General features: G+C 39.8%; 1 protein-coding gene across 4 annotated transcripts in view; it reads right to left on the reverse strand.

Moving 5' to 3' along the window:
• Nucleotides 1-658: 658 nt before the first annotated feature.
• The window catches only part of PDGFD (platelet derived growth factor D), a 136,208-nt gene continuing 114,774 nt past the window's right edge, over nucleotides 659-22,092 (reverse strand). For all 4 annotated transcript variants that reach the window (XM_030269982.4, XM_030269976.4, XM_030269996.4 and 1 more), the window contains 2 exons: nucleotides 14,818-15,032; nucleotides 659-4,143 (listed from right to left, as the gene is read on the reverse strand). In XM_030269982.4, the coding sequence (XP_030125842.1) occupies nucleotides 4,009-4,143; nucleotides 14,818-15,032 (350 nt within the window). In that variant the 3' untranslated portion in view covers nucleotides 659-4,008. The remainder of the gene's footprint in view (nucleotides 4,144-14,817; nucleotides 15,033-22,092) is intronic.

The raw sequence follows: 22,092 nt of genomic DNA on the forward strand, positions 1-22,092 counted from the left end.
TTGTGAATAATCAATTGGGCAAAAATTTCATATTCTTATTCAGTCCAAGATGCAGTGAAGGCCTAAGGAGGCTTCAGCTTAACACAAGAACCTTAAATTGAAAGTAGTTACCAAAGCTTTGAAAGTTATTATTTACTCCAAGACAGCAAAAGTTGCTTCCAGCAAAGCTGGAGGAAATGCCCAAACTCAGAAGCACAGCTGCAATTTGCCCAGCTCAAGAGGTCCTAGGCTCCTTCAGCTGCCCTGCACAGATTGGATGCTGAGCTCTGCCCTTGCTGGGGTGAGGCAGAGCTTCTGCAGCAGCTTCCTTTGGCAGCAGTAGCAAGACGAGTGCGGACATCTCTCCTGGAGCCAAGCCAAGCCTGCAAGGGCTGAGATCAGCACCAAATATGGGGGGTGCCCTAATCTAGCTCTAAGAAATGCTGTGCTGCTGTCACACTGCTGCTGCTCCACAAGGAAGCTGTCAGCTCTGCCAGCTCGGGGGCTCAAACTCGATTATCCCAAACCTGCACTTTGGTCCTTCCCTGATGCTCCTAGGAATGACTGCAAAAATTCAAAAGGAGACCTTGTGGGTGTGCATGGTGTCATGTTGTGGAAACGACTTTCAGTAAATAATAGGTTTTTCTTCATCCAAATATGAATAATCACTCAGAGTGTCTTCTTTCAAAAGCAGTATTTATTTTTTCATCAGGATAAGACACATTACATACTGCATCAAGTAAAAAGTACTGCTAGGAAAGCTGCATTTAACTGAGATAAAAAATAATATACATAGATTGCACTTGAGAAAGTAGGGTCTATCCCAGAAGAATATAGTAAATAAAAAGCTGATGAATGGCTTGAAATTAGGACCCTTTCTGAATTGCCTTTGATAATGTATTTATTTTGGGGGGTTTCCAATTCTACTAATAAAACTGAACCAGATTAGGGCTTTTTTTGATATCTTTGCTCTTTAAATTAAAGTTGTATGTAAACAACATAACAATACAGACACAAAAGAGGAAAAGAGTATGAAGATACACCTTTGCAATTTCTGCTAATAAATAAAAAGGAAAAATTTTGCTGTTTTTTGGGTTCACCAGGGTCACTGCAGGTGACTTTCAGGTCTTGGGTTTTGGGGAGCTGTTCTTTGTTCACATGTATGTCATCATCCCCACACTGCCACACGAAGCCCATCCTTGACTCTCCTGCACTGGCTGGGAGCATGGTGTCTGTAGGGCAGCAGGAAGCAGTGAATGGTGCCATTAATTAGTAAGTGCCCCAGGAGTAATACTTTAAACTTTGTGACAAGCTTAGCTTATATTTAAGAAGCTAAACCTATTGTTAAGTAAGAGGACTTTTTTTTCACTTTGCATCTGAATTTTTCTGTTGAACCCTGGCATCCAATGCTGCCTTTACCTAACTCAGTTAGCTGAATTTTCAGCTGTTCAGTCTAAAAGGGGTATTCATATTGTCTACCTCTGTGTATCCCACTTAGATGTATAAATCAAATTTCTAATCTTTCTATCTTATCAAAGGAGAGAAAGGAATGCTCCCAGACTGTGTGATTTCAACCTTTGGACTAAGGCACACTATGGGAGAGCCTCTCCCAGTTGCCTCTAGGGGTAACTCAGGCTCCCAGCCAAGGCTGAATCCCCCAGTCAGGAGGAACAAGCGCCCTCCACAACCGAGGGCTGTTGGGGTGGGAAGCAGGTGGTACTGCATGGCACACACCCGGTGCAGCACTGCCTTGTTTCCCTTAGAGGGTGGGAATCAAAGGACCACTTAGAGCACAAAGCCTTGTGAAACTTGTGCATCCTGCAGCCAATGCTAACTATGAAATCAGAGTGCTTGGGCATGATTCAGTCAGAGATACAAACAGGAGTGCAGTATCACAAAAATGCTCTGTATCACCAAGGTCTTGCATGCAAATTTATTCCAAACTTAGCTAAAACTTATGGAAGGGCTGGGTCAATCTTGTTATTAAGCTAGAGACAGAAAAAGAATGAGATGTTCTTTAAATAGTCTTGAACTACAAAATGAAGGTGGTAATCTTTGGTTACAGGGCTGTTCTTTAAATGTGAATTGCTTTGAAACATGATGAATCACTTCCCAAGTAAGCATTCAAGAGCATTTTTAAACAGACATCTGGGAGCCAGAGAGGAAAAATTAATATAAATAATAAAACCCCCACACTTTCTGAATCTCTAAGGTTAAAGTACAGGAAAGAAAGTAACACAACATTTTTCTAAGGGATCTTTCAGCAAAGTTTTGCTAAAATTATAAAAAAGCACTTAAAAAATACTTGAGCTGATGAAGAGGGAAAATGAGAACATTAGGGTGCTTTTGCAACAAACCTGTGGAGTACTAAAACATACTGGTTTGAAGGCCTTGTATTTTATAGCACATGCCATTTTCCACTACTTATAATACATTATTGTAAACCTACTTCACTCCTTCAGAGAGACAGAAAGACAAGAGCACACAGACAAGAGGATTCAATGCAGCCTATGTCTACTATAAAACATAAAACCTCAGCCATTAAATGTGCCACCCTATTCCTGCTGTTACATTAATGATCAAAACTCCAATTCTTTATGAAACTTACATTTGCCTGGTTTTTAAATTTTTGGAGCAGCATTTGAAAATCCTTAAAGATAGTTTGGAAGGATCTTTTTTGTTTTTCAGCTAGAGCACTTTTGTAATAGTTTAAAAGGCATAGGAAGCTATGCTGTAGCTTTTAAAGTGCTAATTTTATTGTGAGGTGGTATTTAGTAATATACTTCTGGAAGTTAATAAATGATCTGCATTTTCGATGACTGACAGACATTACTTAATGAGTTAACATGCTTCAGCAAAATGCAATAAAAAAAAAAAAGAACTTCACTGTCAACACTTTAACCATGGCAATACACAGAGCTGGAATGAGACAACTAACCTCAGATAACTAAGATTAATGCATATATGACAAAGTTAAAAAACAAATAAAGAAACCCCAAACCAAATAATGATAATTAAATCTCAAACACAGTTTTGTTTCCCAGTAACACAACTGCAAAACAAATCAATATTTTCAACAAACAAGTGCCCTATCTTCATCTCCTCCACAGGGAAGCACGGCACTCCTTGAACTGCTGCAAGGAGGATCCAAGGGGAGGGCTGTCTCTCCCATCTTGTAGAGAGGGCAACTGTGGGGCTGCTCTGGGCAAGGGGCAGGAATCCAGATCAGGCAGGTAGAGACCAAAATCAGTTACAGTCCACAGGTATTAACCTGGGGAGCTGGCAGGAGCCCCCTCTTGCAGAAGCACTTGGGTGATGGCTGCCATGGAGCCACTACGGCAAAAGCGCCAGCCTCAGCACCTCCTACCACCCTCAGTGTCCTGGCTCATGCAAAGCATCTACTAATTTCAACACACAATTTGCTTGAGTACAAACAGTGAGACTTGGTTTTACTGATGTGTGATTTTATGTAATGATGAATTTTAAGCATTCTATCTCACTCTGTTGGGCCAGAATGCTGGGAAGTTCCCTCTGAGAGTCGGGCAAATAATTTTGCACTCCTACAAGGATCAAATTCTCTCCTCATTTATACCTACCATAAAACCCTACCTACCATCAGGCAAGCTGAGGAGGTAGAAATGGGAGCAGAATTTGAGTGTAGGAACTGCTCAGTGAAAAGAAACACAATGCTATTTCATTGCCAGCTACCACGAATACCTACATACCTGGTACTTAAATTCAGTGGGCACTGTGTGCCTAAGGACTGCAATTGAGCTTTTCAAATCTTAGCCCTCATAATATAGCTACAGAAAACCAAAATCCTAAATTCCTGGATGCTGATACATAAATGTATGATATATCTGTTTAGTCGCCATGAATGATTTTTGCTAATTGCAAAGGCAGGCTAGTAGCAAATTTCAAATGATTAGTGAGAAAAGGTCCTCAGAGCAATCCTGCTTGAAAGTAAATGCCTGGCAAAATGCAATTAGTGTGCCTGTTTTCTTCTTTTCTTTCTTTGTTTTTCCTGTTTTATCGGGGTGGTCTTGAACTGCAGACACAATCGCAACGCTCATGGTGATCCAGCTGTATGTCTACCAAGGACATGTTGTTCCTGATTCTGCCTCTTCTTCTGGCATGGCCAGCCTCAGGGATGAACTTCAGCACCTGGGAGGATCAACAAAAATGCATTGAATTAGAAAAAACTGTTTGAGATCTGAGGATGAGAACAGCCCTTAATGGCCCTGACCATCATTAATTTGGACACATTTTTGTTCTATTTCCAGCTTTTTCTTTGCACACTTGGACATCCTGCTATATTGTTTGTCCTGGAGCTTGGACAGACTGTATTTTGTCCTACATCAGGTATCTTTATATGATGCAGTTTCCTAACCATGTCCAGAATTGCTCCTTTGCATGAGAACTATCAAGTAGGTTTCCTTTGGCTCATTTTTGCAGTCCCATTCCTTTTTGACTTGCCCTTGTCCCTCCTCTCCCTTGTAGAATATTTATGCTTTTAAGAACAAGGAACATTTTTTATGCAATTTGAAATTTCTTAAGCACAAATCATTAGAATTGGTCCTAAACTTAAGTACTTGTGAAGAGCAGAAGGAGATGAAGAAGATTGCACAAAATATGTGTCAGATATCACTGAATTTCTGTGGAATCAACCTAAATGTTTTCTGAAGAATTTAATGTAAATAATATCAAGCAAACAAGAAAACAAAATTACTTCCTAGGGAAGTATGCATCATAATAGACACTTCTAAAAAAATTCTATCTAGAGAAGATCATCTTGAGACCCCTAGGAAGGTAGCTGTAGGTTGTAAAAAAGAGCTAGCTCGGCCAAGTGACTGCTAGATCAGCTGGATTTCTCTTGCTTGTTCAAAGATGGAGAGGTGTCTGTTAAGTCCATGACCTCCCAAACCCAGTGGCCAACTGGGAAGTGGGACCTAAATGTCTGTAACACCTCAGCCACTGAAGCACCCACATTTCTGCCCTAACAGATCATGCTGGTTTATAACTAAGAGATCACTCTGTTACTCAACAACTCTTTTTTTTTCTTTTTACAAAGCAGTTTCTGTACTTGGATGTCATAACACCACATGAGAGTTGAGATGGTTTCGGAAATTACCGGGAATAAGAGACTGAGCATCAGATCAAGAGAGTATTAGCATTTTTCAATAGAATTAGAAAGTCCCAGAAAGTAGATGTGAAGCACTTGCCAAAGGACAACCAGCGATGCTGTGCAGGGTGGGTGGGGAAGGGCAAGCAGGTTAGCAACTCTCAGGATGAGACCATTTGTTCTCTGCCCCTAATGCCTTGAGGCTAGAAAAGTCATGAGATATAACAAAAGTGATAAGCACTGAACACAGTCTATTATTTTGTTCTCTGTTTTGTGATGAAATTTGTATTTAGTCTATGTAATACTGAAAGGAAGGACTGTGCCTAAGCAAGGTACAGACATGGTGCTGTACTGGGTTGGGAAAACAATTACTTTGCCCTGTTAAAAATGCAGAAATGTAATTTCACTTCTTTTTTTTTTCTTTTTTTTTTTTCTTTTTTTTTTTGTTAGCAACAAAAATATAGTATCTTTGAATTGATTTCAAACATTGCTTGCATCCATGCAATAAATCCTGATGGACACTAGGAAAATTTGCTGTATCACGGTGTCATCCTGAGCACAAAGGAACTGAACCCAATCAGGCTGCTGCAATTATTACAGAGCTAAAAATAGACCACAACTTCAAAGATGCTTTTTTTTAAGAAAATGTATTTTAAAAATCAAGTACAGATGCTGACACTGAACCCATGATAAATTCCTTATTTAAAGAAGTCTTCCAGCAAATTATGACCAATACAGATGACTGGCAGTTTGCAAAATCATAGGGTAGGTAGATCTGATTTTTTCCAGCTGAGAGCAAATCAAAGTATGCAATGGGATAAGAGTAAAGATGTGGACTGTATTTAAGTTAACAGACCATCTGACAGCTTGGGGACTTTGCCTGTGTTTTTTATCAAGAAGCATGAGCAAAGTATATAGGCTTTGCTGATAAGAAAATGAACTGTCAGGTACTTCCTCAGACAAGACAGGAAAACAGTGATTGGACACAGCTGAAATTATCAAATCACAGAGTCCTTTACATGGGAAAAGACCTCTGAGATCATTGGGTCCAACCCTCATCCCAGCACCACCACTAATTTCTGTCCCCTAACGTCACATCTCACATGCTTTTTGAATACTTCCAGGAATAGCAACTCTCCCACTTCCCTGGGCAGCCTGTTTCAATGTTTGACCATTGTTGCAGTAAAGAAATTTCCCTTATAGCCAGTCTAAACCTCTCCTGGTGCAACTTGAGGCTATGTCCTCTTGTTCTGACACTTGTTACCTGGGAGAGGAGGCCCATCCCACCTGGCTACACCCACATTTCAGGCACTCAGAGTGATAAGGCTCCCACTGAGCCTCTTTTGATCCAGTCTAAATACCCTGAGCTCCCTCAGATGTAAGACTTGTGCTCCAGACCCTTCTCCAGCACTGTTCACTTCCCTGGATTTGAGGTGTGACCTCACCAGTGCTGAGTACAAGGGGACAATCACTGCCCTGCTCCTGCTGGCCACAGCAGTGCTGATCCAGGCCATCGGTCACCTGGGCACACACTGGATCACGTTCAGCTGCTGTTGACCAGCACCCCAAGGTCCTTTTCTGCCAGACAACTTTCCAGGCACTCTGCCACATCCTGCAGCACTGCCTGGGGTTGTTGTGGCCCAAGTGCAGGACACAGCACTTGGCCTTGTTGAACCTCACACAACTGGTCTCAGATTCAGCCTGCCCAGATCCCTCTCCAGAGCTACTTTAATAGCTGGTCACAGAATTGATATTCAAAGCTCCTGTCTCACACACACCTATTAGTTTTGTTTTCATCTAAGTACAAGGGAATTGAAAAGAATCTGGAAATAAGGCCATTTCTGGTGACCACAGTAGAAGGAAGACAACCCTTTATTCTGAAAATAGCTGCTGTTTCTTTATCACATGGTCACGTCCTCAAAACTGAGGAACTACTGAATAATGAGAGCAGGTAAAATAAATTCTGTTCAGGACACTTTACCACTCATTTTTTCACAGGTCAGTAGCTGTAAGAAAATATGGATATAACAGGTCTGGAGTGCTCAAAAGCCTTGTTTTTTGGTTGTTTTTTTTTTTTTTTGGTTTGATTTGGGTGTTTTTTTGTTTTTGTTTTTTTTTGTTTGTTTATTTGTTTTTTGTAGGGGTGAAAAAGAACTACCTTGTAGTTTTCAAATTAAAGGATCAGTGTCTGTCACTTCTCATCAAATTGCAGTGCCTCAGCTACTCAGATCATTTCCTCACAAAGAGCAGGTAACTCCAGTCATGTCCCTCTCATGCTCTCATGAAACATTGAGTAAATTATGGTCATAAAACGATTAAAACAATTAAAATAAAATCAAGACAGATTATTCTGCTTTTGAGTTGGATTTGGTGCTTACAGGTAATGCAAAAAAAAACAAAGTGCAGCAGGCCATTTTCAGTGGAGAGAGCCCCATAGGAACACACCAAGATGCCGCATGTCATTTTACTTTGCAGATGTGCCTGAGCAACTGAGAAGTTTCAGGCGAAGATGACTGTAGCCACCGCTTAACTTTCCTTGGGGGCAACAATGTAGAAAATATAAAGAAAATACTTCCATGTGGTTCCCTGCCAGCAATGTTCCTCATTGATCATGCATTGAATTTGGATGCCAGTTTCTGAAAGCCTCCTTAAATGAGATCAAAGCCATGACAACAACCAGGATCTGGAGGCTGAAGCCAGATAAACTTCAAGTGGATTAGAACACACTTGTTTAAGTCAGGCCCACTCACCACTTGGACAGCCCTCCAAGGAACTGGGGGTTTCTAGCCTGTTTGAGGACTGTCTTTCCAGGAGGCATACAGTACCAGTTTGGGTTGTGCTCTGGGGGCAGAAGGTGCTCTTCTGCTGCCTGTGGAGTACAGGAAGTCAGGGCTGATGGCCCCCATCATCTCAGAATGTCCATAAGAACACTTAAGAGCTCTTAACACTTCAAGATCTGGGGCTGAGGGCAGCAGAGTGGCAGTGACTGCCAGGAAGAGGACCCAGCTGGAGAGAACTTGTTCACCCTGATCCATACATGGCATGTCTCCAGTAGAAGCTGGAATAAAGCAGCAACTCCAGAGCATGATTCATCTGAAACACCCACTTCTGGAAGGGCTAGCTCTGGGGACTAGGAAAGGAGCCCAAAGCTTGGACTCAAAGTGTTAGATGGGTAGAGCCAGATGAGGGGAACCATCCCTTCAGCATTTGCTGATGGTCCTAGCCAGGAATCACTGACCTTTGAAGTCAGGCAACATTTATTCATGACAGTCCATGATGGCTGATTTCTGTTTTATTAAAAAGCAAATAGGGATAGCAAACCCAGTCAAAACAAACTAACAAACAAAAAATCCCCATAGGCATTTTTGACTTATAATTTACTTATTAGTAACAACATTATTTTTTAAAACTCTTGATCATTATTTTAAGCACCAACAAAAAAATGAAGCCTCACTCAAAAACTGGCTTTTTTTTTCTTTATGATTAGCTTAAGAAACCTACAGAAATTCAGTAATATGACTATGGCTTACCCAGTATCTAATTAGCTTCATATTCTTGTGACAGAGGATGGTGAGCAACTCGGGATGCTATTTTAGATAGTGAAATTTGTACTTTGCAGAACTTATTTTAAAATTCTGCTATGCAGCATTATCTAATCTCCTTCTGCACATCTAAAAATAACACCATTCAAGCATGAAAACCAAATTATATTTGTCTGAGATTCATGAAAGGGGAAGCATCAAAAGTGCAAAACATTCCACACAGATCCAAGTTCTGATAGACATAAAAAATCTTACTTTGCAATTTTTGAAAGTTATCTAATCCAAAGGTCACACATGATTCAGCTGTGCTCTCAGTATAAGAAGCCAAATATTATGGGAATGTGGTTCATAATGTAGCACAAGGACCTTTAGTCTAGTAGGAACATAGCCTAAACCAATGACATAGACCCAAAGATGTATTCCTTCTTACCAGAGATAATTACAGGGTATCAGGACAAGAAAAATGAGTTGGCTTGCTGATCAGAGGTAGCAAGCAAACCAAGGGATTATTAAATATAGATGGGATTATTGTTTCTATTTTTTTTTTTTTGTATTCATAAGAAACACCTGGTTTTAATACAAGAAACATGGGAAAAATAAATTGGCTTAAAAATCCAGTATCTGAAGCACTCACTAATGCTATGATGTTTTTGACATAAGTGACTTCAACAAGACCCTCACTTCTCCTGATCTTGTCAGGAATTATGTGTGCATTATGCTACAGCTGTTGTTTTCTCACTGACTAGATACAGGTGTTCCTCCTTCACAAATTGCCTCTCTGTCCTGACATGTATCACAGGATGTCTCACTCAACCTTCAGATGTCAACCCAAGAACTTAATTTTTTAACTAGTTTAAAATGAACCTTTTTTTCTCACTGCACTTCTGTGCTTTCTCTGCTCATCCTGTGACCTAGCAGTCATTTCTGACTCATTTTGTTTCCTTGTACTTGCATTCCAAATTAATCCCATTGCTGCTTCTTGTACAATATTCCATGAATTAACTCTTTTGTCAGGCTAATTCTATGCCTTTATTACCATAACAACCTTTTATCTCCTTTATACATGTACTATCAACTCCAGGACATACAACAATCAGACCATATTCCTTGCACACTGCTTTGATGATTCTAGCTTTTTTAAATCCCTTAGAAAATTCCCTTTGTTGTGTCAGCAGCATTTGGATCAATTTTTGACCAGTTATCTTATGTTTCCCTGTGTAAGGATAGGCTGAGAATTATTGTCTTCTCTCTCAAGTGCCTCCTTAAGTTTGTTTCTCATTTCTCTGAAAAATAAAAGAAGAAAAAAAGCCCTGACAGCATCCAATTGTATTAGTTACATTTCTTAACTCCATTGCAGTAACTTTGTCTTACTGAAGTTCCACTTTTTAATTCTCTATTGTGCTCCCATGTTCTTTTCTCCCATATAATATTCCCTCTGTCTTGCTTTCCCTTTGAAATGTTGGGTTCAGTTGAAGCTGTTTTTTATGCCCCAGCAACTTGTGCCAAGAGACAACAGCATCATGTGCTCTGGGGTACCTACTGCCTCTCTCAATGCAACCAAAGGTTATGAAATTGCCAACCTAACACTAATCAAAACCTTCTTTCTGAGAATTAACTGAATGTATGTCCTGTGAAGGCACTAGACAAGCTGCAGTCAACTTGAATGGAGGCATCTTATAGACAGTGGACAACACATCAGGCTTTACAGGAGAGACAAATAAGTAGGTAAAAGTTGCAATCAGCTACCACCACTTTTCTTTTTTCCTTATATGTCCCTTAGCTGTGCAGCTCAGCACTGTGTTTGCAGAGTTTAATACATTCTGACAAATTCTGGTTGCTACCTTAAGAGCACTTATTCCCCACGTAAACTTGTTTCACATCTCATCAGTTACAGCAATGAGATAGGGAAACTGATTTCTCATTTCTCTGAGGTATGTGCATGCTGGCTGGATAGCACAGCCACAGCCACAGCCACAACTGAACTGAGTCCTGGCCTGAGTTCTCCCACACGTTCTCCGTGCTGAGTAATCTCCAGGTTTAGAGCCTGTGACTCTTTAAAGTGATGCTCCAGGCATTTTTAAGGAAATGAACTGCAATGGGAAACACACTTTTACATCAGGTCTGACAGCCATAGGGCTGAACTTTAATTAAGGTGTGCTGCATCCATTTCTATGTATTGCTTTGTCTTTCCCTTGCACAGGGCATTGCAACATAGCTCAGTATCACTTATGGCAGACTATGCCTGAGAGATGTTTTCAGACACTGTCAGGACTGAGCCTGCTTGGTTTGAAGGGTTCATGACACTATGTGGTAAGTCATGAGTATTTGTCCAGAGTATTTGCTCTGCTCCAAAGCAAACCCAGAAGCCATGGAAAACCACAGAGCACCACAAGACTCCTGCAAGGAAAAAAAAATAACCCACCAATAAAACTATCTGTTTACCCAAGTTATGACCCCATCCATTTCTGAAAACTGCTGAGTATTTTGGTAAAGTCATGGCAAACTTCCAGGCTATAAAGAAGATCTCATGATTAACATCTCCCAGGGCAATAAAGAAAAAGCTACCCCTTATTGTGGCCATCTCATGTTCTCATTTTCCCTGCCTTTGCAACACTTCCTACAGTCAAGCATGATAGAAAAGAGCTGTACATTCCATTCAGGGACTGGAGCAGCACTCTCAGCTTGGGAAAATTAAAGGCTCCACATGACAACTATTAGTCCTGAGAGGCTAGGCTAGGAGAGAGTGCTCAGTGATTACAATGGGAGGCTTTGAACAGGATCTGAGAGGGAACTAAAAGGCATTAAGACCATAAGGAGAAGATAACCTTGAAATCTCTCTGGACTAGAAGCTTATCTTTCAAGAAACACCCCGGATTTTAAGGTCCCCACAGCTGCCAACATGCACCTACTCCAGCACTCGCCACAAAGCCAAAATGGAGCCTGTCACTTCTGGAAAATTTGTCTGTCTTTCTCACACAAGAAATACTAGGTAGCTCAGAAATGTCAGGGAACTTTTAAGTGATCTCCAGAGATATTTTTACTTTTGAGGACAAGCATATCCATATTCAGGACACAAAGCTCTTGCAGGTTCAGGAGCTCAGTAGATGAAGTTCCAGGATAGAAGTTGGGGAAAAAGGACTCAGTTTCAGCTACTTCAAACACTTTCTTTGCTCCACCACCTAATATTTCCTTCTGGTGTCTTCTGTAACTCAAATTAACTAAGATTTGTGTTTGAATCTGGCCTATGTCCTCCTGCAGTAGAAGGCCGAGCTTTTTAACCAAATTAATGGTGCTGGGGATTCATAAAGTGTAAAGCTCCATCCTTTGTTATGAAACTAAAGTCTCTTTGGATAAGGTTAGTGTGTTTTAAATTGGCTTTTAAGAGAGTAAACTGACTCTATGGTTCTAAACCTGGCATGTGGAGAGGCCTCTCCTCAGTGCTTTTTCTACCTGGTATTTTAGTAAAATTAAAATGTCAAAGGAGAATAAGAATAAAACCGATTAACTGTGTGTGGCTAATAATAATAATAAAGTTGAAAACATTTTGGACTAAAATTAATGGACACATCTTTAGTATGTCACACATGAATTTATCTGCATGACTTCCACTCATGTTAATGGGAGACACTTGGCTAAATATCTGCTCAGTGAGATGTTAATTCATCCCTAAGGGAAAAAATTTAAATTTAAACTTACAAAGGCCATTTAATGTTAAAGATGAAACACTGTCTTGAATTAATATGGTTTTCAGAGTAGAAATTAGTAGGAAAATAAATTAGCAGTGATATATTTGTGTGAATATTGAATTCCCTGAATTTAGTGATTAATTTGGGGCAGTCTTAAGTCATGACATTCGGATGCTGAGCAATTCCTGGCTACTGTGTTATTCTGGTGTTCCAGCACTAGCTGTTTCCAAACACCTGAAAAAAGTAAGTGCTTGACAACGTATTTATGATCAGCATTTTTCTTTCTAGCTACTGTCAACAGCTGACTTAATTTCTGATACAGGTGTAACCCAGGATTCCTTGGTTTATATTTGACTTCTATTTTTTTTCAGGAATCTTCTGAATTATGCACAACTCATATTTAGTTGTTGAAATTCCATACAGATTTACTGTATGGTAAATCTGTAAAAAAACCCCAAACAATTCCTTTATATAATTTTAAATTAGTTCCCTTCCAATCGCTCTTTTGTTCTTTTCTTAAGGAAAAGATTCCTTAGGGAGGTCTAATTTTCATTTAGCTACTATTCCTTATATCCTATCTTTTACTGTGTCCTCTCTTCAGATATTTTTTTCCTAAATGAAATGATCCAAAACTTTTGAGCCACTTTCCTTAAAAATGTTTTTGATCTGTACCTTCCCCTACATCTCTCATGATGTATGCTTGCTGCTTCTATTTATTTTTTCTAGTCCTGCCTTGTCCTTTTAAGCATCAGTGGTCAAAACCTAGTATAAGTCCCCCACCAATTTATCCCGACCACAGTATTTGCTGTGTTATTACCCCTACATCTCCATTCCTGCAGAAGACCATCGCTTGTTTTTTTCTTATCACTGCACTAAACAAGTGTTTTCCTGAAGCTCTTCACAGTGATTCACTGCTTGACTTTTTAGCCCAATTTCCACTCCTCGTTTCTTCCTCCTCTCCTCACACACCCGGTGTTATATGAATAAATAGTTGAGACCACTCATCCTTAATGCTTGCTGCTTTTCTAACCTGCATTTATAAGCACTTACAAAGACCTTCTGAAATTCCTCACAGCCTTCTCTGCTGTTCAAGTATGTTATCTCCTGTGCCACCTGTCATTTTTGCCACCTCTCTGTTCACCTCCCTCCAGATTCAGCACACATGAAATAATAATCTTTGTACTGGGGGCACCCTCAGATGGCCCTTTCCCATTTAGAAAATTGCTTGTCTCTTCCACCTCGCTGCTCTTTATCTCTTAACCAGCTTCTAATCCATGTCTGATCTTGTCTGGCTGACTGTTTGCTCTCTGCAGGAGATGCCAGTCCTTTTAGCATTTTTGTACAATATTGTGGTGCTGTATAAATATTTATTCACATATAAGGCATTCTGAGTTAATTTTATCAGCTCATAGTCATCTAGGTGCTTTATACTATTAATTTTTTTTCCAATTAACTTTTCTACCACTGAGATAAGGCTTCTGCTCTGTAATTACTAGGGTCATCCCCTGCATCTTGTTTAAAATTAGAGAAAATATTAACTATTGTCCAGTCCTGGCATGTGGAGTATGCTGTATTCTGCAGTTACGTATGAGAAAATCTCTCTTACCTTTGAAAAGAGTAACCACACTGCTCTGGCCTTCAACAACCCCCTGCTACTGTGGCCCCAGGGTCTCTCAAGATAATGCCTTAATGTTATGAGCCTACATCGCATCCAGGTTTAAAGTTCCTAAAGTTCATTTTCACTTGAGCCTTAAGCCAAGTGGTAAATGAGACTCTTACAAGAGACATGTGTCAGAAATAAGTCAGCATGGCATCCAGCAACCCTACCTTCCAACAAGTGGAAGGCAACTACCAAGTCTTTAGGGAACATTGCTCTTGTCTTGATCTGAAAATACTGCGTTAGTGGCAAGAATACAAAATGCTCTTTCATTGTGTTTTTCCTCTCTAGATGCATTATGAATGGATTAAAATAATGGGCATTGCTCCTACACAAAAATTTTGCCTTCCTGAAAAACTGCTGAGTAGGGAAAAAAAGCTGAGTGATTTAGCTGCCTTCTATAAGTAAGAAATCTGGAAGGGAAGAGAGTTCACGAGTGACATAATTGTAATTTCCAAGTGTGAGTGTAAGTTTAAAGCAAGAAGAAATGAAGTCAAATATTTCAAGGAACCCAAGTACCGGCGTTACTAAAAAGAGTATTTCCAGTGGTGTATCCATTTAGTGGTATTAGTCCTTGACTGGGAAAAATCAGTCCAACATAAGGCTCATTCTTGAAACAAAGTTCACTAGGATGCTCTGGTGGCATCCACTCAGAGGTGGCAAAAGTTCTCTCCAACTTCTTCTAAGTTAACTTACACATAAATACTGCCAACACCCCTTTCACATATATAATCCATTAACATGCAGCACACACAGCTCTGAAAAACGACTTCAGAATCCATGGAAGCATTAAATACCCAAAAAAAAGTAACAAAGAAAGAATGAAAATACCTCATGATACTTTTTCACTGTTTTCCCTGACACGCAGGTGCAGGATTTCCAGTTTGGAGTCCCACATCCACAGTTTCCGCCACAGCGCTGGACAAGGAGGCAGCGGGGGAAGAAAACGACATTTGTCAGCTTCAGCTCCTCCCTTAAATTGACAGAGTAGTTCCTCGGAGTGCAGCTGTAACGCTTCACATCATCATTCAACCTGTCCAGGTCAACTGCAATGCAAAAGAAGTTTCATTAGTGAGGTTAGTGTGGGACATTCCTCTGGTTTATACTGCTCCCCAGGCAGTCAGTAACACAGAGTGATGGGGTGCTGGTCGAAAAATATGTGAACTATAGGAGTGATTTCTGAACAGATAAACATAAACCCAACAAATTTAAATCATTACAGGTGGCCATCCAGGCTGTCATCCTTCTCCCACTGACTGCCATGGTACAGATCACACTGACTATGAAGGTGAAAGGAAGGTTTGCAGTAAAATATACTGGCCTGAAAGCTGAAGAATGATCATTTTATTTGCTTTGTCAGTCATCACTGGATCCTTGGGCAAGAGATTCCAGCTCTGCCACTCTCTCCCCTCCTCTGTTTATACCTGGCTTACTTAGATGCTAAGATCTATTTTTTTATTATGAGGCCCTTCCTGCGGTCAGTAGAGAAATATTCTGGGGAGTGATTCATCCCTTCCATGGCAAGAGCATTTAGGACAGCCTGCCTGACTTTCTTTCTCAAGTTGCCTGTCTTATGAATAGAATTAAGATAATTGACTTTTAGATGGAGAAACCAACCAAAGCAGTATTAATTTCATATGGTAAATGTTACTATAATAGGCATACAAATAAATACAATTAAAATTAATAGACCCATTCAATGCCAGTAGTGGGTTGATGTATAAATGCCTAGTATGTGAGATCTGTCATGTAAACAAGTGGTAAAGCCAGCCATAAAAATAACTTATAGACTATCAAATGTGAGTTTAAATGCTGTTTCTAGCTTTAGCTTGTAAAGCTCTTATAAATATATTTTCCACAATTGTGACACAGACAAGAGTAACACATTTAATGAGTTCTATTTCTATAGAAATAGATTTTTTCCCTTCCTTTCTGTCTTCTTCTTTCCTTAGATTTCTGTCCACCAACTAAGTGTTCAAAGCTTAGTGATTAATTCAGGAGTGGGAGGCATGTGAACTTGTGTTGAGTTCGACTCCAAACAGTATTTGCTAGCAGAGGCATCAACAGGAAAACAGGGATGGCTCAAATGAGAAGTGAGGTAACAGGTTGTGAACATATCAGATTTTCAGAGCATGTTTAACAGGTCAACATGACCTTTGGTTCTGAGAACACTTTTGCTTTAATACAAATATGTGAAAACTTACAACAAAGACACTTCATACTTTCTATGACTCAGGCCATGTCAACATCACTGAGTTAATTGTGGAAAAACCTGTTGATTTGTAAACATTATGCACCTTTACATTCTAAACTGGAGTTATTCACAAGGCTGATATGCAAGAGGCAAGGGTACATAAATATCAGAAGTGCTATTATAGAAAATCGTAGCAGATTCACTTTCCTGACAAGGTGTTATCTCAGTCAATGGGAATTTAGCAGATAAATTGCTATTTTATAGCAATTATGATACATTCCCCTACGAAATCTCAGTGGTTCTCTCTAGAGAGCTAACATCTCTCCAGAAGAGGTATAGATCATCCTCCTGCTATAAGCACAAAATCAATAGGACTGGTGGTATACTCATGCACTGAGAGAAAAATACACTGTGAGTGTCCTTAGCCAGGACTAGCAAGTCCAGGGTATATTGATTTCTTTGTTTTAACAGATGGTATTTTCTTCTCCACTGTCATTCTTCAAAGCCACCTCTTCTCACTGCAGGCTTTCAGGCTAATTCTTTCCACAAGGAAGTGTTTCTCACACCTCTAAACATTCTCATCAGGACCTTTGCCATCAGCTTTGCTAACTGGTAAAGCAAAGCACTAGCTGGCTACTATTCACTTCAGCCAACTGATGTGAAGGAAAAATCTACTGAAGGAAGAAGAGGGCTGAAAATTTTCTGCCTTCATCACAAATGGGAAAGCCTGGATCATCCACACTGACACTGCAGCAATTCAGGGGAATATCTATGAAATATTCAGATAAGCAGAAAGGTCTTGTTTCAGTGATGCTGAAAACATGAAAATAAGTAACCTCAAGCAGAGAAGAAAAGCCTAAATAAACAATTTAAGAGATACACAAGTCACCCTCCATTAAAATCCATTTGGAGGTAAACACCTATACTCCTTTTTACTCTGGCCTACAGAACTGCAGTGCTTGGTGGAAATCAGGCAAGCATGCAGAGTACCTGTGAATAATGTATCCTGTACTCTAGTAGCACTACACTGACACATAAGAACAGTTCCCATTGCCTAATTTAATCCTAAACTCTAGATCACAGTTTATTGCTCCCCAGCAAAAGAGCACATTTTATTCTGAACAACTCTCTCTAATGAAAGCTTCAATATGCATTGTTTCCTGTCTTTGGATTGTTTTACTGTCTGAAGCTAGTCCATTTCCTCATCCATATAAGAATGAGATTTTACAGTACAGCCAGTTTCATGCATCACTTCACTGCTGTGACTAAAATGTAACCGAGCCTTGGTGTGATTGGTGTGAAATCCAGCTGCTTTACTTATCAAGGACTGAAACCACTGGAGTCCTTAATTTAAAACTAGAACTAAAACGTTCTTCAGACTGGATGCAAATAATTCCCAAGTATTATTGCAGAATGTCTGCATCAGAGACAGCTTAAAAGTAAGGCAAACATGAAAGAGATGCACTGGAGCATTAAACTGGATACTTGGGGCCCAGTGTTTACCCCTTCCTTCCCTTAAATCCTCTGATTAAAATCATCCTCATTTCACTTAGGTTTATGGCATTTGTTTACTTTGAAGCATTAATCAAAATATTCTGTGATTCTGTGATCTTAATCAGAGGTAGGCACTGAAATCAGAGACTGCAGCTAATGCCATATTTTATTCTGAAAAAGGGAGACTTTAAAGATTGAGGAGAAAACCTCTGCTGCTGGTCACTGATTAATTTAAAAAGACAGGCGGTCTGTTAGGGTTGCTTTTAACACTTTATCTGCTTCAAATTCACACATGGTCTTAGCATCATCATATCTGAACAGTCTAAACTTCTTTCATGCATCAGCCACAGAGCAGAGCTGAAGTGTAATAGATAGTAGCCACCTTGCCATGGTTTTCCTATACCGCATGTCAAAGCCATCTACAAGCAAGGCAAGGAGGACTCAGGCAGCTTTAGACTTGTCAGCCCATGATAAAATTAAGGGGCAAATCCTTCTTGGAAGCAATACCCAGGCACATGACAGACAAGGGGGTGACTGGGAACTTCCAAAATAAATTTAACAAGAGCAATCTCAGAGCAGGCTATGATGAGACATCTGTCTTACTGGATGAGGTGAAAGCAGCAGAGCCATCTGCTGATTTTGAAAGACATCCACAGCATACTCACAGCCAGAATTCCGAGATATAATGGAATAGGTGGACTACAAATTCAGTAGATAACTGGAATATCTGAGAGACCTGATGAAAATGGTCAGCAATTCCAAGTACAACTGGTAGCTGGTTAATATTTGTGCTCCCCACAGGGTAAGGCTGGGGTCAATACTGCTGAAGATCTGCAGGTAACTAGAGGCATTGTAAAAGCCATCAAAGACATTCAGAGCAGTGATGTATCTGACCGAAGCTATGGTGTGGCTGAACTTGATTTGGAAAATTCACAAATAAGCTGGAGAGGGACTTCTACAAGGGCAAGTAGTGATAGGACAAGGGGATATTACTTCATACTGAAAAAAGGTAGGTTTAGATTAGATATTAGGAAGAAATTCTTTACTGTGAGACTGGTGAGACACTGGAAAAGGTTATCCAGAGAGGCTGTGGATGCCTTGTCCCTGTTAGTGTTCTAGGTTGGATGGATTTTGAGCAACCTGGTCTGGTGCAATGAGTCTCTGTCCATAGCAAGAGCATTGGAACTGGATGATCTCTAAGGTCCTTTCCAATCCAAACCATTCTGTGATTCTGTGATCTCAACAATGTTACAAAGAACATTTGGATTACCAACAAAATGATATCCTCACAATTATATGGCAATAACAAATGAAATATAATTTCCCAGTCTCATCTTCTGCTGGTTAAATAATCTAAATGCTCTGACAATGATGAAATAATTCTTCTCCAGACCAAATTTTGACCAAATCCTGTTCAGACTTCAACACATATTGCTGATAGTTTTGACTGTTCCACTGCACATGCTTAATGATATCACAATAAGAAATTTGTTACATATGCCTGGAAACTTGGGAGCTATCTAAATCCTCCTCATGGAAGCTAAGAAGATCTTGCAATCTGCATTTACTGCAGAATCACAGCACCAAGACAAACCTCCTCAATACAGCAGCTATTATTTTAGAGGAATAAAAAGATCAAGATTTCAGTAGGATTATAGCTGTTTTCATGGAACAAAGGACAAAATATATAGTCCTATTATGGACTGGCAAACCAATTACCAGCTATGGTACAGGTCAAGTAGCAAAAGCAGGCCAAACTATTGGACACAGCTTCATTGAAATCAATGGAAAAGAGCAGCTTATTCCAGTGATAAATAATATGCTATAAGTTTCACTAGCATTTTTAAAAAGGGTTTAATAGGAAAATCTTTCACTGCAGGGACCAACAATTACATCTGTAACATGTGAGAGAAAATCTCATTTGTCACAAAGAGGGAAGGTAGGAATGGAGATCTGAATTAGATTGTGAAATGAAGGAATGTGTGCAGTTTACCTGCAACAGAGAACTTGGCTCCTAACTGAAGAAGGATGGGAGAAATATTCTGGTTTTTAAGCACAGGGAATACTTAAAATTATCAGCTGTTTAAGAAGGTATTCTATATACTTGGAATATTCAAATTTGCCATGAGAAGGAGCATTCAGCACTTGTGATGCCTGCACTCCCTGTCTGGTACACTGAAACTTGCTGGCAGCCATCCCAGAATCTTTCAAATAAGAGTGCACGGATGTTTGCAGTAATTTATTTGCCACTGCTTGCAAGACTCCGAGAAATAACATTAACATTTTTAGTTCTTGCTAGACCATTTAAAGTAATGACAATTAAAAACTATTGTTAAGAACATGGTGAAACTTGCCTGGTCTTGGGAATTGATTTGGCAATGAACAGCAGAAATATTCTGTGAAGACCTATGATCTGACCTCACTACTCCCCTTCCAGAGAGCAGTGTGGCTATGCCAGCAAGTGTTTGTTTATTTAACTTGTAAAGCTGTCACTGGAGACACATGCTATTGCAAGAATGTCCCACCTGATTAATTTCCTCTGATAGCCAAAGGCTTCTTGTGTATTATTTCTGAAAAAGAAAACGAGCTTACAGGAAGGAGTAGTATTGCTACTTACCAGAATGTATCTATCTACATGTGCTCCTGCTTCCAAGGTTTATTTATGCGAAAACAAACCAAAACACTCCATTCCTTTCTAAAGGCAACCCCTTTCTTTGGGTACCAGCCCCATGTCATTTGGATTTACTTCTGTGATGACAAACAGTGACCTTGTTCTTTTCCCCTTCTTTCTTCATTTGTACAGAAACCATTTCACAGGCAGAGGTCTTTTTTTAATGAAAAATCCTTATTCAATGGGAGGTAAAAAATCAGAGATAATAGTAAAACATAAATGCAAACAAGTATGTGGGAAAAGTTAAATAATTTTAATTGATTGATTGAACTGCTTGCAATAGTATCTCTTAGAAGCTCTTCTAATACTGTTAACTAGATAAATTCATGCTTTCAGAAATTTAAACTAGGATGAAGATGCTTCTTTGAAACATGTTTGAACTCTCCTCATGACTCTCAGAAAAACATAGTAATGTAAAAGGAATTATTTTAAAGTATATACTTTGGTATAACCTTCTTTTTTTCTAAGAGCCTAGAATGAACATAAAAGTGAATCTTCATACTTTCAGAGTTTCTAAAATGCAGAAATTGGTAGCAAACCTTTATATTTACAACTGAAGAGGTTATTTGAAATAACTATAATATTTTCATGTAGGTGTACACCATAGTTTATAGCTTATACAAGGCCTTTTCTTTCAGAATTGTGAAAATCTGAATGTATCTTCTCCTTTATTTTCTGTTCTGCTCTGCCAGTCTGGATTGCACTGTGATTTTATAGTCAACTTTTGGTCGAGTGGTTAACAGCAAACCTTGCTGAGCATATACAGAATTAAATTTCAAACTTCATGTGGTTATTAGTGAGACACATTTCATACCAATATCTCACTTCAATAGTGAGAAATGCAATAGAAATTTCAATAGAAATGCAATTTTGATTTCAGTAGAAAAAAAATGCACTTATCTCAATAAAATTGCATCAGTATTGTAGAGGTGTGAGATCAGATCTTGTAGACTGAATGGAATTACCATAAATATGGATTTAATCCACACACTCTTCAACTTCCAGGTACTTGCAAGAGATATCCAAGAAGAGACTGATCTGTATATGCATATATTAATGTGTAAAATGCAAAAAAAAAATAATAGAATCTTTTGGCCTGGAAAAGACCTTCAAACATCAAAAATACAACCATAAATCAAGCACTGTCATAATCATCTCTAAACCATATTCCCACATGCCACATCCACACATCCACATCAATATCCATTGAATATTTCCTGGGATGGCGACTCCACCACTTTTCCTGGGCAGTCTGTTCCAAAGTCTGACAACCTGACAACCGTTTCTGTGAAATTCATTTCCCTAATATTCAATCTAAACCTCCACTGCTGCAACTTCAGGACATTTCCTCTAGTTCTGTCACTTGTAGCCTGGGAGGGAAGACCAATTCCAATTTGGATGCACCCTCCTTTCAGGCAACTTTATAGAGCAGTAAGGTCCCCCTGAGCCTCCTTTTCTCCAGGCTGAGCACCCCCAGCTCCCTCAGCTGCTCCTCACAGCACTTGTGCTCCAGACCCTTCCCCAGCTCCACTGCCCCTCTCTGGACACGCTCCAGCCCCTCAATGTCTTTCTTGCAGTGAGGGGCCCAGAACTGAGCACAGGATTGGAGCTGTGGCCTCAGCAGTGCTGAGCACAGGGGGACGGTCACTGCCCTGCTCCTGCTGGCCACAGCAGTGCTGATCCAGGCCAGGGTGCCATCGGCCTTCTTGGCCACCTGGGCACACACTGGATCATGTTCAGCTGCTGT

This window comes from Taeniopygia guttata, chromosome 1, assembly GCF_048771995.1.
Source record: "Taeniopygia guttata chromosome 1, bTaeGut7.mat, whole genome shotgun sequence".
NCBI classification, from domain to species: Eukaryota; Metazoa; Chordata; class Aves; order Passeriformes; family Estrildidae; genus Taeniopygia; species Taeniopygia guttata.